We start from the raw sequence: 13,159 nt of genomic DNA, 5'->3' as shown, positions 1-13,159 counted from the left end.
GGTGAAGGTGGTCAAGAGGCACAAATTTCTTGCTGTAAGATAAGTAAGTTCTAGGGATATAACGTACAGCATGGTGACTGTAGTTAACAATACTGTACGGCATATTTGAAAGTTGTTAAGAGAATAGATCTTAAAAGTTCTCAACATAAGAAAAAATGTAACTATGTGAGGTGATGGATAGGAACTTATTTTAGACTTATTTTGGTAATTATTTTGCTATATGTACAAGTATCAAATTACATGCTATACCGTAAGCTGATACGATGTTACGTGCCAATTACATCTCAATAAGAGTGGAAAAAATAAAATTAAAAAATTTAAGAAAATTAAACTATGACTAAGTTAGGCTTATCCCAGAAAGGCAACGTTTCTTTGACATTTAGAAATCAATCAGTGTATCAGAGAAAGACAAATACCCTAAGATTTCAATCAGATGTGGAATTTAAGAAACACTATGACTATGGGCTTATCATTAGGTAAGGATCCTCTTTATCAAAATAATAGTTTTTGCCAGGAAGTCCCCTTGTCTGATGTTAATGCGACTAGATCGTATTGGAGATTGGTGAGGGGTGGGTGTTGACTGGGGAGAATAGGGGAAATTTTTCTGGAATGATGGTGACGTTCTACATCTTGCCAGGGATTTGGGTCACATAGATGGATACAACGGTAAAATTCCTGAATAACATACTCAGGATCTGTGCATTTCAATCTATGTAAATTTTACCTAGAAAATCCACAAATATTGAACTCTGGTTAATTATCTAAATGCTTAAGTGCTTCAAGGTGAAGTATACTGATGTCTTCAATTTACTCTGAAATGCAAAAAAAAAAAAAAAAAAGATTGATGGGTGCATAGAGGAATACAGATCTGTGGTGAAGCAAATATGGCCAAATGTTAATTGTGGATCTAGAGTAAATATAGGATTGCTCCCATTAAAATTCATTCAACCTTCCTGTATGTTAGAAAATTTTCATAATAAAATGTTCGGAGAATTCGAAGACTAGAGGATCTCTATGGAGGATCACTTTTTCTAAACTTAGAAAGCCGTTTTGTCCTATACCAGTGTTTCTCAGAGGGTGGTCCTTGCCTCACCCACTTACTTAGACCCATGGAAGGAACTAACCTACTGAGGTTTAAGACTAATGTTCTGAATCCCTATCCTGCAGGATTTCACTCCACACCCAGAACTTCAAATGCTACTTCATCACCAACTCCCAAATCTTGATCTTTCTTAAGCTCCAATTCCTCTTGGGCTAGGAATTGCCACCGGTCTCACAGGTGACTTAAACTTACCAAACCCCACTTTGGACTCATTTTCCTATCCCAGCTTTCCAATCTCACTCTCCAACCCTATCCAACGTTCTGTCAGGGAACTTCCACTCATGTGCGCAAACCAGAGAACTGGTGGGCCGGGGGTGGGGAGGGGGGCGGTCATCCTAGACCCCTCTTTCCCTTCCATTTATTTCAGGTGACAATACAGTGGGTCACTGACTTGGCTTCTAAAATATCTGTCACATCACTCTTTGCCCTATGAGCTGCCTTAGTTTAGCTGTCATGATGCTGTACCTTTTGAGCCTTCTCCAGGAGGGGAGGACCTCAAAATACTATAGGCAGCAAGAAGGGTTAGGGGCTGAAGCATTATGACAAGTAGGCAGAGGTTAAGTAATGTGCCCCAGGGCACACAGCTGGGAGGTGCTCAAGTGAGAATCTAAACACAGTAATCTGGCTCCAGAGTCTGTTTAAACCATTACTTGCTGTAAACAAAAATGGGGTTTTTCTTTTTGTGTGTTGAGAGTCAACTACATTTCTGTTACTAGCTCCTGTAACAGATAAATCCCTAGGTCTCGACAGCTCACTGTAACAAAAATTCCTCCCATCCCAATGCTCTCTCTTCAAGGCAGTGATAGAGAACCCAGGCTCCTTCCATTGTGACTCTCCCATCTTCAGCACTCTCCCATGTGTCTAGCCACACAAGGAAAGAGCTTATGGGATTAAGTAAGATGTTTTTACAGACCTGGTCTGAGAATGGCAAAGGTTACTTTTCACCAAGTGTGCCCCCAGCTGTGTGCCCTAGAGGAAAAGGAAATGGAGTTGGTTAAGTACCTAAGAATTTTTGTCAAAATCTAATTGCTCTTAATTCTGATTTACTCAAGAAAGATTGAGCATCATTTCTATACTTCAATTTATGCTGGTATATTATGCTTTTCAAAAAATATATATCCATAGCCAGACAGTGCACAAAATTTAGAACCTCCTCTTTCTCAAAAAGGCAAAAATATACAATTGGGAGTCATATACTTATATATGTGTATACATGTACAGATATAAACTTGGCAATTATTAAAACACTATATGTAATCCACATCTTATTCACAAATTGGCTCAAAATCTTTTACATGTTAGAAAGTAGACTAAAGACAAAAACAAAAACAAACCCAACCCCACCCAAAATGGTGTCAAAATACTTTGAAGTACCCTCATTGATTCACATTCAGTATTACTAGAAATTAAATCAAATTTTCTAAATTCTTCTAGATTTTTAAACTTAAAAAAAAATCTTAATTAAAAAACAACAAAAAAAGCCAAGGTGAAGCCCTCTAGAGGAAAAAAAAAGTTCTCCAGGGAACCTAAAATGGGTATTGTATGGGTTATGTCCCTCCCATTAAGTATCTATTTTAGGTAAACGACATGGAATTGACTTCCAGAAAAATGGAATTTCAGAAAACTTTTGTTTCCCTTTAAAATGACTTGTATAGGGGCGCCTGGGTGGCTCAGTGGATTAAGCCGCTGCCTTCGGCTCGGGTCATGATCTCAGGGTCCTGAGATCGAGCCCCACATCGGGCTCTCTGCTCCGCAGGGAGCCTGCTTCCTCCTCTCTCTCTGCCTGCCTCTCTGCCTACTTATGATCTCTCTCTCTCACTGTCAAATAAATAAAATAAAAAAAAAAATCTTAAAATGACTTGTATAGTATGGCAATGACTTTTTAAAGCTACCACTTATCAACCACCACATGGCAGGTTCTGTGCTGAGTGCCCTCTATGCATTATCTTATTTCAACCTCATACCCGTAAGTAGTTACTAAAAAGGCCAGGGCCTTTTTCCCATCACAAAATGGATACAGGAATAAAAATCAAAACAGTCTTGAGCCAAAAATTTACGGGTTTCCAACTTCTACTGGTCTCAAGATGAGGTATCAAAGGATAAGGAAAACAATCTAGAAATAAGCCTATGACAACGTTTGGAAAATTGACCCGTTTTAATTTTTTAAAAACAAAAAACACAACACAACATCCAATTATTTTTACCATCTACAATTCAGTTATATCCAAACATTCTACGACCAAACAGAATCCCCTGGCCAGAAGCAGGGGCTGAGGACGAGACGCTGAAGACACACGAAGGTGAATGCTAGAGGTGACAGTCCCAGCTGCAGGTCACAGTCTTCCAACACGCACAGGCGCCTTCTGGCTCAGTTTGTTCACGTGTTTTACAGGAAGCTCTTTTAATTTCATCCCAGACACCAGATTTCCTCAATGATGCACAGCTCCACATTTGTGTTTCCATCCAATTGACGGGAATAAAAAGCAATTTTTGTTTTTGTCTTGTTTTGGTAGCGCACAGAGGTAAAACTATCCGCCAGATTCCTTTAGTAATAAATGAGGAAAGGAGAGGTAAGAAAAGATCTGGGCTGTGCTGGGTGCTGGTTTCTACTTGTCTTTTTAATGTTGACTTCTGAAGTGTTAAATCACACTCATGCCACTACAATGATTAGTAACAGTAATCTTTTTGCAGATGATAAAAAGGAAAAATACCCAATGGACATAAAAATGGTCAAAAAGATTTTACTGCAGGTCAATTTTTTCCCCCCAGAGAAGATACAAAATGAACATCTAATTGGGATGGTAACTCCGTTAGACAATCCAATTCACCCAGTTGCTTGTTTGCCATAGAAGTAAGTTTGATTAGTAATGTTATAGCAGTAACCAGATGTGTTAATGGCAGCTTATTTGAGGTCCATCAATCCTTGGAATATGTGTAGGGAAGCATGGCTGTCGTTCTCTGACTGCCCACATCTGAACACATTCAGCTACCATGGAAACTACAAAGGAAGGAAAAATATATTTATTCCAAGATTCATGTACTGGGATTTTTTCAGCGCCCTTTCTTCTGTAAAGCCCTGGAGTGGTGATAATGTGCTAGGGACTGCTGTGTTTCCCGGCATGAGCTCCCATCCTCTGAGGGTCCTGAGAAGGATAGTGGATTGGTCCTGGAGCCCTCATGAAAGGAGGGGGTGGTCCCATTGGGTGGAACATGTGTGGCCCAAAACCTGCAGGTGGGAGAGGACAAATTAGTTAGGCTTGCAGTTTCCTTGACAACCTTTCAAACCTCTGAATCTTTCTAAGGTCAAAACCACCTACACAGAAACCATACCGACAAAGGGCTTCAGAACATGTCAGTCACAGAACTGCTTAGGAACGTATACCTGTGATAACCTCCCCGGCTTTAGAAATCTGTCCCCTCACACCAGGTCAAAAGAAAACTCCACAGGACTCAAGGTATCTGCTAATATGTCATCTGAACCTTTGGTGTCTATCGAACATGCCACTCCTACTGGACAGGATCCAATCAGGATTTGGGAGGGAGGAAGACATCAGGTGGAGGCAAGACCCTGTCACCACCATCAACAATGCTTTATCCTCAAATGGAGGGTGTTCAGAAAGCAGGACTTCATTAAAGAGGATGGGGACTCTGCCGCAGGAGAATCGGGCACTTATGATTTACCTACATTCTTCACATTGTCACTGGCAGCTTCTAGAGCAGTGCGATACCAAGCACTGGTCCTGGAACCATTTATTACTGTCCCCTCCCCACCCACTAAAGATAAAGCCATATGTAACTTGAGCCAAAATTTAACTTAATTACAAGACCAAGAACACTGTTTAGTTCATCTGACACATTTTTTGTAACAAGACTTACCGAATTTACGTCCTGGCACAAGCGCTCTTAGAGACAGGTAATGAATGCTTTATACAGTGACACATACATCCCCTTGAAGCAATGACCCTCTAGGGCATCAATGAGGATTTAGTTTAAAACAGAGGACACACTGATGGTAGATCAGTGTAATCCAGTAACTCCCATTCTGATAAACATACACTCAGATCTTTAGAACACTGGCAACTTTCTCCTCGTTGACAGGCCAGGAAAAAAGAAATCAAAGATCAGGGATCCTAACAAATCAGGTTTACTTGCAGACTTCTATGGGGCAAACTCAAAGAATTTAGACATGATAATAAGGCGTGAAGACAGACTCTCACAGGATTTTTCTGGGCTAAGTTAGACCTATTTACTGACAAGGACTATGGATGTTACCTGGGGGAGGGGGCGGGGCAATACCAGGAGGCGGGGGCAGTGCGATGTTCACTACAGCTGGAGGTCCACTGGGGGGGAGGTTGAAGTAGTTGGCAGAAGCTTCTTCTTCTGCTGCAGGAGGAGGAGGAAGAGCTGCAGCACAGAAAAGAGGCAACAGTCAGAGGGAAGATGATTGTGCAACATCGTTTTCCCCTCCTGTAAAATCCTGGGCTGCTGCTGGGAGAAAAGGGCTGCTGCAGGAGCCAGAAGCCAGCCAGCAGGCCTCTCCTCGCACTGAGGAATGTCAGGGCAGCGTGAGTACCTGACGTGAGCAAGCCACTGGGTGGGCACGAAGTCTGCACTCACCTCCGGGCAGTCCTGGAACAGGCTCAAGCTTGATTCCGGAGTCTGTGGTTCCGTCCTTCTCTTTTTCTTTTCCTCTGGCTGCTTGGGACCTGGGAGACACACAACGTCAGCACTTGGTCCCACCTCCTCTCACACCTCTGCTTCTCAGATTGCTCAGTCAAGCAGAGATCCTTCATCCTTGCCTCCTCTTCGGCAAACACTCCTTCCCCATAAAGGCCACAGTGCAGAGTGGTAAAAGCAACTGTTTTAATGCCAGAAAGACCTGACTCAAAATCTGCAGGGAACGTATGGATGAGAAGAGGCGACCTCTGTGTGCTTGGCACAGTGCTGACTTAGCACACCGAAAGCACTTGGTCTGGGGCGCTGCTGCTCTTCGAGATCCCCTTCCTGCTTCGAAGTCAGAAACCTGTCCTCCCTCTGAACCTCCAGGGCCTTTCACCCGAGTCTCTCTTTCACAATCATCACTTTCAAACTAGAATTAGCTTTTCTTCTCCACTGGACAACTGGCCTCTGAAGGGCGGACTCTAGGTCTAATGCATTTGTAAACCCTCAAATCCACTTTTCATATCCTGGCATCACATTAGAACTGTAATAGCTGGTCACAAAAAACATGAACCTTCAAAGAAGTAGATTACTACAGCAAAACCCTGAATGAATTTCCAAAGCAGGACTTTCCCAATGTCATAAGATTGAAGTGTTAGAAAATGAAAAATTCTTTTTAACAGTCCTACTGATTTAAATCTATTCACCAGAATAGACTAAATCTAGCCCCCAGATAATGGAACACTTTCTTGAAAATCTCAACGAAGATATTTTAAAGGAGTCTAACTCTCACCTTCCCCATTTCACGTTGAGTCTGCGGCCATTGACAATCAACTTATTAAAGGACTTCTCTGCAGCCACCTCTGCAGCCTGCCTCGTGGCAAACTGGATGAACGCACACTGCTGTCTCTGCACAACAGTGATTGTCCGGATTTCCCCAAACTGGTAGAAGTGGTTTCTGAAGGGACACAGGCAGAGAAACAGGAGAGTTAATGGATGTACTCCCAGGAGATTGTGATGGATTATTCACTCTTCCGCTGATTCACGAGGCAGGTGGCCCCGTGGTTATCTGTCTAACCACCTGCAGATAGTCCCCCCAATACCCTACCCTACTGTGGGTGCTACTCACTGAGAGTTTAAAAAAAAAAAAAAATGAGTAAAACAAGGTTTACTAATATCTCAGTGGTTTTTTGCCTGGAGGAAAAAGGGCCCCAGCAGGTTCCTTAGGGACCTAAGCCGGACATAAGGGTCTGGCAAACTACAGCCCCCACGGCTCATGAACCAAGAACATTTAAAAGTTATAATAAGGTTGTAAAATAACGACAATGACGATGACAATGAAACAAAAGGGAGGAGGAGCAGGGAAATGTCTGCCACTGCAGGGATGGCCTAGCTCACATAGACCAGGTTTAATGGAGAAGGCCACGGAGGGCGTGTTACACACTTACAGGAGATTCTTCTTCATTTATCTTTTTGCAAGAGGTAATTTCCATCACTATCTATCCAGAAGTCCCAACCAGCCAAGCAAAATACAAGCCAAGGATAATACAAATACATCAACTACAAATCTCTCTAAAAAGCTAACAATTTAAAATGTACGAGTTTTGTAATTTCCAAGTTCTCCCTCCTTTACATAATTAATCACACTTGGATATGTGCTGTAGTTTAGAAATTCTAACTGGATATTAGGTCAAACAGAATCTCATTTAGGGGCGCCTGGGTGGCTCAGTCAGTTAAGTATCTGACTCTTGACTTAGGATCAAGTCATGATCTCAAGGTTGTGAGATCAAGCCCCATGTCAGCGACATGCTGAGTGTGGAGCCTGCTTAAGTTTCTCTCTCTCCCTCTCTGCTCCTCATTCCCCTGTTCCCACTCACATGCTCTCCAAAAAAAAAAACCAAAACTCATGTAATCATTATTATACGCAAGGATCAAGGATCAAGTAAGCACTGTTGGCTGATGAACATTACTATTCCGACATCAGAAAGGATAATTTTATGAAGATTCTACTCAGCATGATACTAATTATAGAGTGGCTAAAGAAAAATGTACCAAATTATCATGCTTCCCTGTATTTTTGCCAAAAAAGTATTCCAGGGCAGTTAAAAGCAGAAAGAGCTCATGAAATTTTTATCTACAAACCTCAGATCAGTCTCAGTAATGGTATCGCCCAGGCCACCAACATACAACGTGGTGATAGTCTTGTCCTCTGGTGGGTCCAGGCGAGGCATTGTTGAAGCCCTCTTTAGAAGCTTATCTGCCACAGGATCATTGATTCCATAATATCTGTCTTTAATGTTCTGATCAGCAAGGGGGTCATCTGGATCTGTTGGCTTCTCATGTCTATGGTTCAGGAAAGAACAGTGCATTAAGGTGAAACAAAGGAAAAGAATTTACAGGTATCACCCAATAGCAGCTACATACACATACTCAGAAATGCCTTTTGAACTAGAAACCACAGTCATACCAAAACATAATTATCACGACAGAGCTAATACCAAAGGAATTACTGTATTACACAAAGACCTGCCAGCCTCCTAAAAGCCATTTAAATGGCCATCTAAGGTAACAGAGTTTCTTTATCAAGAAATTGGCACAATCCACTTCAAAACAAAACGTAACCAAAATATGGTTAACCCTTCTCTAGGTCAATGGTTCTTAATGTATCTGACGTCTTGCATGCCACGGACAGTCTCATTAAAGCTATGGACCAGGCCCAGAAAAAAGCACAGATAATTATTTTTGTGGGTATAAGATGAACCAACCCCAAATCAAGAACTCCCAGGCCAGATGCTTGGCAGGCTTGACTGAAACATACTCACCTACCTTTGAGAGGCCTGGCCTTCGCTGGACTTCAACTACACACGTACACCATGACAGCGATGACTTAGCTCTCAGGTGGAAACTTTTAGAGTCAACATATGGCATAACAACTTAGTTTCCCAAGGCCTGGTTATGAGTAGAAGTCCCATTACAAATGAAAACAGTAATTTCAATAAGCTCTTCTAAATGTATTAGCCCTAAGATGCGACATTTATCATACTAGTTGTATAAACCTAGAGATTTTAAATCAGAAAGAGTCGTTTCTTAAATGACTAAGTATCTGAAAGCCAATAATGAAAGTGCAATCCAGCTCTTGCCTGTATGGGCACTCCTCTCCTCTTTTACATTCTCCTTTCACCCAGAAGGAGCAAATGTGGGGTCGATTCCTCTTGTAGTAGGGTGTGGTCCGGGCCAGCTTGAGCAACATGTCACTGGTGGAGGTGGCTTTCCCCAACATGCCAACTGGCCGCGTTCCATCAGAGTTGGAAATCTATAGAGGAATGAAAAGTTCAAAAAGATAAATTGTATAGACTGTGCCAAACCACTAGGAGTCTACCAAATATAAAATTACATCACGAAAGTGGCAGCATACTTCTCTCTCCATATTCTGCGTGTAGTACTCTTTGTTAACATCTGACTTTGGCATGTCATCCTTAAAAGATAATCCTGCATCACGAACCTGGATGGGCAGGCCTAGCACAAAGGAAAAGAGGAAAAACCCTCAAGATATATTTTAAAACAAATCCATACTCAACTGCGCATGGAATACAACGTCATTACTCCCCTCTCCAGGTTCCTAGGTATCAGAGGCTTTATTTTTATTCAAAATTTTATTGCTATCAGGCCCAAACTACCACAGAGCATTCGATGAAAATGTCCAAATTCCTGAGCTGTCACGAAATTTGAAATCAATGTTTTAGAACATATTTTAGATGAGTAACATTTGGTTATGGTCAGACTTGACCTGTAGTGAATAAGTAATAGCTTATATAATAAACAATAGCTTTTATTACAACAGCGTTTAAAATAAATGTAAAAAATGTTGTTGTTGTTGTTTTTTAAGATTTATCTATTTATTTGACAGAGAGAGGAAGTGTGCGCATACACCCGTGCATAGGCAGTGGGGGAGGAAGGCAGAAGGAGCGGGAGAAGCAGCTCCATGGAAGCTCAATCCCAAGACCCTGGGTTCATGACCTGAGGCAAAGGCAGACGCTTAACTGAGCCACCCAGGTGCCCCCAAAATGAGTTACTTTTAAGCCTGTATTACAGATCCTCTGGATAGTAACACACATGTAAGGATCACAGTATTCCAGAACCAGAACACTTTTAACAAATATATAAATAATATTAAACAGTATGTGACCAGGACTTCGATTAGCAGCTATCTTTCTGAACTTTACATATAAACTGATTTTTCCATTTTAATTTATTGTATAGTAGCAACTCTTATTGAAAAAGTATTTTTCCATGAACAAAGTCACCTGTAGGTTAAAAAAAAAACCCTCAAAAGCAGTTACTCTTAAAATAGAAACAGTCATAGTCTATCAGTCCTAAAAACACAGTTGAGACAAAAACCTGAAACACAATTAGCCACTGCTTCTGGTAAGGATTATGGGAAAGAGCTTTGACTCTTGAAAGAAGCCCAAGGCAAAGAAATTACGAAGCATAGGAAAGATGTCTTCCTTTCACTTTGGCTATAGGGATGTATATGAGAGAGATTTGGGCCAATTCTGATCAATTCCCAACTTTTCCCTTAAGTTCCCTTAAGTTCCTATTGTTCAGAAGGGCTCTAGAATGGGCTAGTATGATTCTCCTCTTCTAGGAAAAGTAGAGCACAGCGGGCATTCCAAAGTGAGGTCAGAACCAGAGATGGGGTGAGAAATGGGAAACAAAAAGATCGGTTTGTCGTCTACGGCACCTGCATCTACATGCTTTCAGATCTGTTACACAGGGCAGACATACCATACTCCAGATCCAAGAGGCAGGTCTGACAGACATTCTTCAATTTACTGCAGGTCTGGCACACTTCAGTTTTCTTGAAACGCATGCGGACCCCGGGGCACCAGCGAAACACTGTGAATGGCCTGGCACAGATCTGGAAAGCAAAATGAGAGCCAGAGTGTTAATGGTGCTGATCTAGACAATAAGGCCATGAAACTTAATAACAATGGGAGACTGAAAGGAAAGATCCTTGACTCTACAGTTTAAAGGAGACCCTAGCAACCATGTAGTCCAAATACCATCTGATATTTCAATCCCAGTTACAACACCCTTCCCCAGGAGTTAAAAAATTCACATAGTACAGAAATGAAATATGCAAAGTCAAAGTCCTCCCCACACCAGAGATAACCACCACTAATAACAGGACCATTAATCCTTTTGCGCAGGGCAATGGGGAGTGCTATACACTCCTTTAACAATCTTATGACAGCTATGACCCTCCTCCTCTGCTAAAACCCTTATGTGCATTGTCAGACGACACTCAGTATATCATCTCAGAGGGTTCAAAGCCCATCCACAGATACCAGGATAAGAACCTTTACATTAGGGGCGCCTGGGTGGCTCACTGGGTTAAAGCCTCTGCCTTCAGCTCGGGTCATGATTCCAGGGTCCTGGGATGGAGCCCCGCATCGGGCTCTCCGCTCAGCGGGGAGCCTGCTTCCTCCTCTCTCTCTCTGCCTGCCTCTCTGCCTACTTGTGGTCTCTCTCTCTGTCAAATAAATAAATAAAATCTTAAAAAAAAAAAAAAAAGAAACTTTACATTAAAGGGCTCACTTTCTTACCTCTCACACTAAACAGTTAACAGTCAATGAGTATATAAAGGATAATATGAAAGTCTATGTAGCACTGGCTTTTACTGGAGAAGCCCAGCAAGTTGAAAAGAAAAGGAAAATCAAATCATTATTCTTAAACAGACATACTTACTTTACATTCCTTCCCATACTTTTCTTTGGTCTGAAACAGAAAAAATAAAAAAGAGCAAGTTTACAAAAAGACAAAAATTAGATGTCTGCTCCTTCCCTAAAGACAACCCAAGAAATGTGTCTGGAGACCCCTGGCCTCCTAACAAAGTGGTGGTGGGGGACCACCTACTGGAGGTGTGGGAGAGCAGATGTACTCTAACCAGCTACTATGAATCACAATCTCTTAAGAATCTTAGAATCTAAGGCAAATATGTATCTTTCACTGACACAATTCTTAGGCTCACTTCTGACTCCCAAGTTCTCTCCTAAGAATTAAAATTCCTAACAGTTCCCACAGTCCCCAAATCACGGAGGACATAGCTCTGGCCAGCCCATTTTATAAAGGTTAGTCAGGGGTAACTAGTATAGACCCACCCTGTGCAGATAGATACTCTGTATACAGTCAATCAAGATCTCTGAGATCGATCACAACACAGCGTTATTCTAATCATTAAATGTTAATTACTGATTATTTTACCCTCATTTATAAGGATGGGGTTACTTTACACTAAAGAAACTACAAGGGGCAGTGGCCAAAAGGCATGTGATTAGGAGTCAGGACACCTACTATCTAGTCCTGATTCTCCTTCTACCTTGCTAAGGTTCCTGGAGGCAACATATCTGAATTTAATTCCAAGCTCCGCTCCTTACCTGCCATATTGAAAAGACATAACTGTCTCTGCCTCAGGTTAACAGACCTAACTGCTCCGTAAATAAACGCTCAACAAATATTAGCTGTTATATTATCACTCCTAAACCTCAGGACTGCTACTGAGTTCCAAAGACAGAATAAGCATGACAGTCCTTTGCAAATCGTCCTATGCTTTGGGTTAGTAAAGGAGCATCAGTACTCTGGCTTGGCTAAGAGTAGCATTTCATGGACAGCTTGCGAACACCACAACACTGGCAGAACCTGAATAACTTCCGTTTCACACGCGATCACTCACCATTCGGATATACGGATTTTCTCCGAGACACGTCTGGCACAGAATGGGGAAGTCCTGGTGAAAATGGGAAATCTAGTTGAGAGCCAGGCTCCGAAGACCCTACCACCTCAGTCACACTCGCGGGGACGGGAGGAGGGGAGGCGAGAAGCGAGGGTGGGGGACACGGTGGGGCAGGAACCCCAGGTCTAGCACGGGCCAGGTCGCGGGAGGGGGCGCTGTCTGCACTTCCGGCAGGTGGCGGGAGAAAAGACTAGCTCGAAGTGCGTGGAGAGGGCAAGGGTGTGAAGCGGGCTGGTCCAGGTCCCTGGCTAAGCGCTCTCCCAATAAGCCCCGAGGAGGAGGGCCGCCCTCCAGTCTCCCGCTCTGGCCGAGCTAGGCCGCAGCGCTGGCTCCTGCCCCGAATTCCCTCGGCCGCTCCACCGCCACGGCCTTGCCTGCCCGAAAGAGGCCCGGCTCCGCCGCCTCTCTCTGTCCTCCTCCCGCAGGCATACTCACCGCATCCTCCCAGTTCTGCCTGTTGTAGGTGTTGGAACCCAGAGAGGTCGCCATCTTGAGAGCGTCTGGAGGCAGCCGTGGCTTCCGAGTTGGGAAAGAGGACCGCCACAATCCCGTCAGGCCCCGAGGCTGGCTCCCGGCCCGTTGACGTCTTATTTATGCGTCTTGGG

The 13,159-nt window shown here is 42.9% G+C and overlaps 1 protein-coding gene across 1 annotated transcript; it reads right to left on the bottom strand.

Moving 5' to 3' along the window:
• Positions 1-3,273: 3,273 nt before the first annotated feature.
• Positions 3,274-13,123, bottom strand: RBM22 (RNA binding motif protein 22). Its single transcript, XM_046000939.1, has 11 exons — positions 12,990-13,123; positions 12,495-12,548; positions 11,510-11,539; positions 10,547-10,679; positions 9,177-9,277; positions 8,902-9,074; positions 7,904-8,104; positions 6,555-6,719; positions 5,720-5,808; positions 5,375-5,506; positions 3,274-4,328 (listed from the first exon to the last, which is right to left on the bottom strand). Exons 1-11 carry the CDS (start codon positions 13,041-13,043, stop codon positions 4,198-4,200), a joined length of 1,263 nt encoding a protein of 420 aa, XP_045856895.1. The 5' UTR covers positions 13,044-13,123; the 3' UTR covers positions 3,274-4,197.
• Positions 13,124-13,159: the final 36 nt, after the last annotated feature.

The sequence above is a fragment of the Meles meles genome, chromosome 3 (assembly GCF_922984935.1).
Source record: "Meles meles chromosome 3, mMelMel3.1 paternal haplotype, whole genome shotgun sequence".
NCBI classification, from domain to species: Eukaryota; Metazoa; Chordata; class Mammalia; order Carnivora; family Mustelidae; genus Meles; species Meles meles.
This window is presented reverse-complemented; position numbering and strand designations above follow the sequence as displayed.

What these genes read in the sequence shown, in the direction of transcription:
- RBM22 (XM_046000939.1), bottom strand. Translation starts at nt 13,043, where the DNA reads ATGGCGACCTCTCTGGGTTCCAACACCTACAACAGGCAGAACTGGGAG. An exon ending in CGCAGAATATGGAGAGAGAA is followed by an intron (nt 9,075 to 9,176) that starts GTATGCTGCCAC and finishes ATTCCTCTATAG; the next exon opens with ATTTCCAACTCTGATGGAAC. An exon ending in GGAGAGGAGTGCCCATACAG is followed by an intron (nt 8,105 to 8,901) that starts GCAAGAGCTGGA and finishes CCTGAACCATAG; the next exon opens with ACATGAGAAGCCAACAGATC.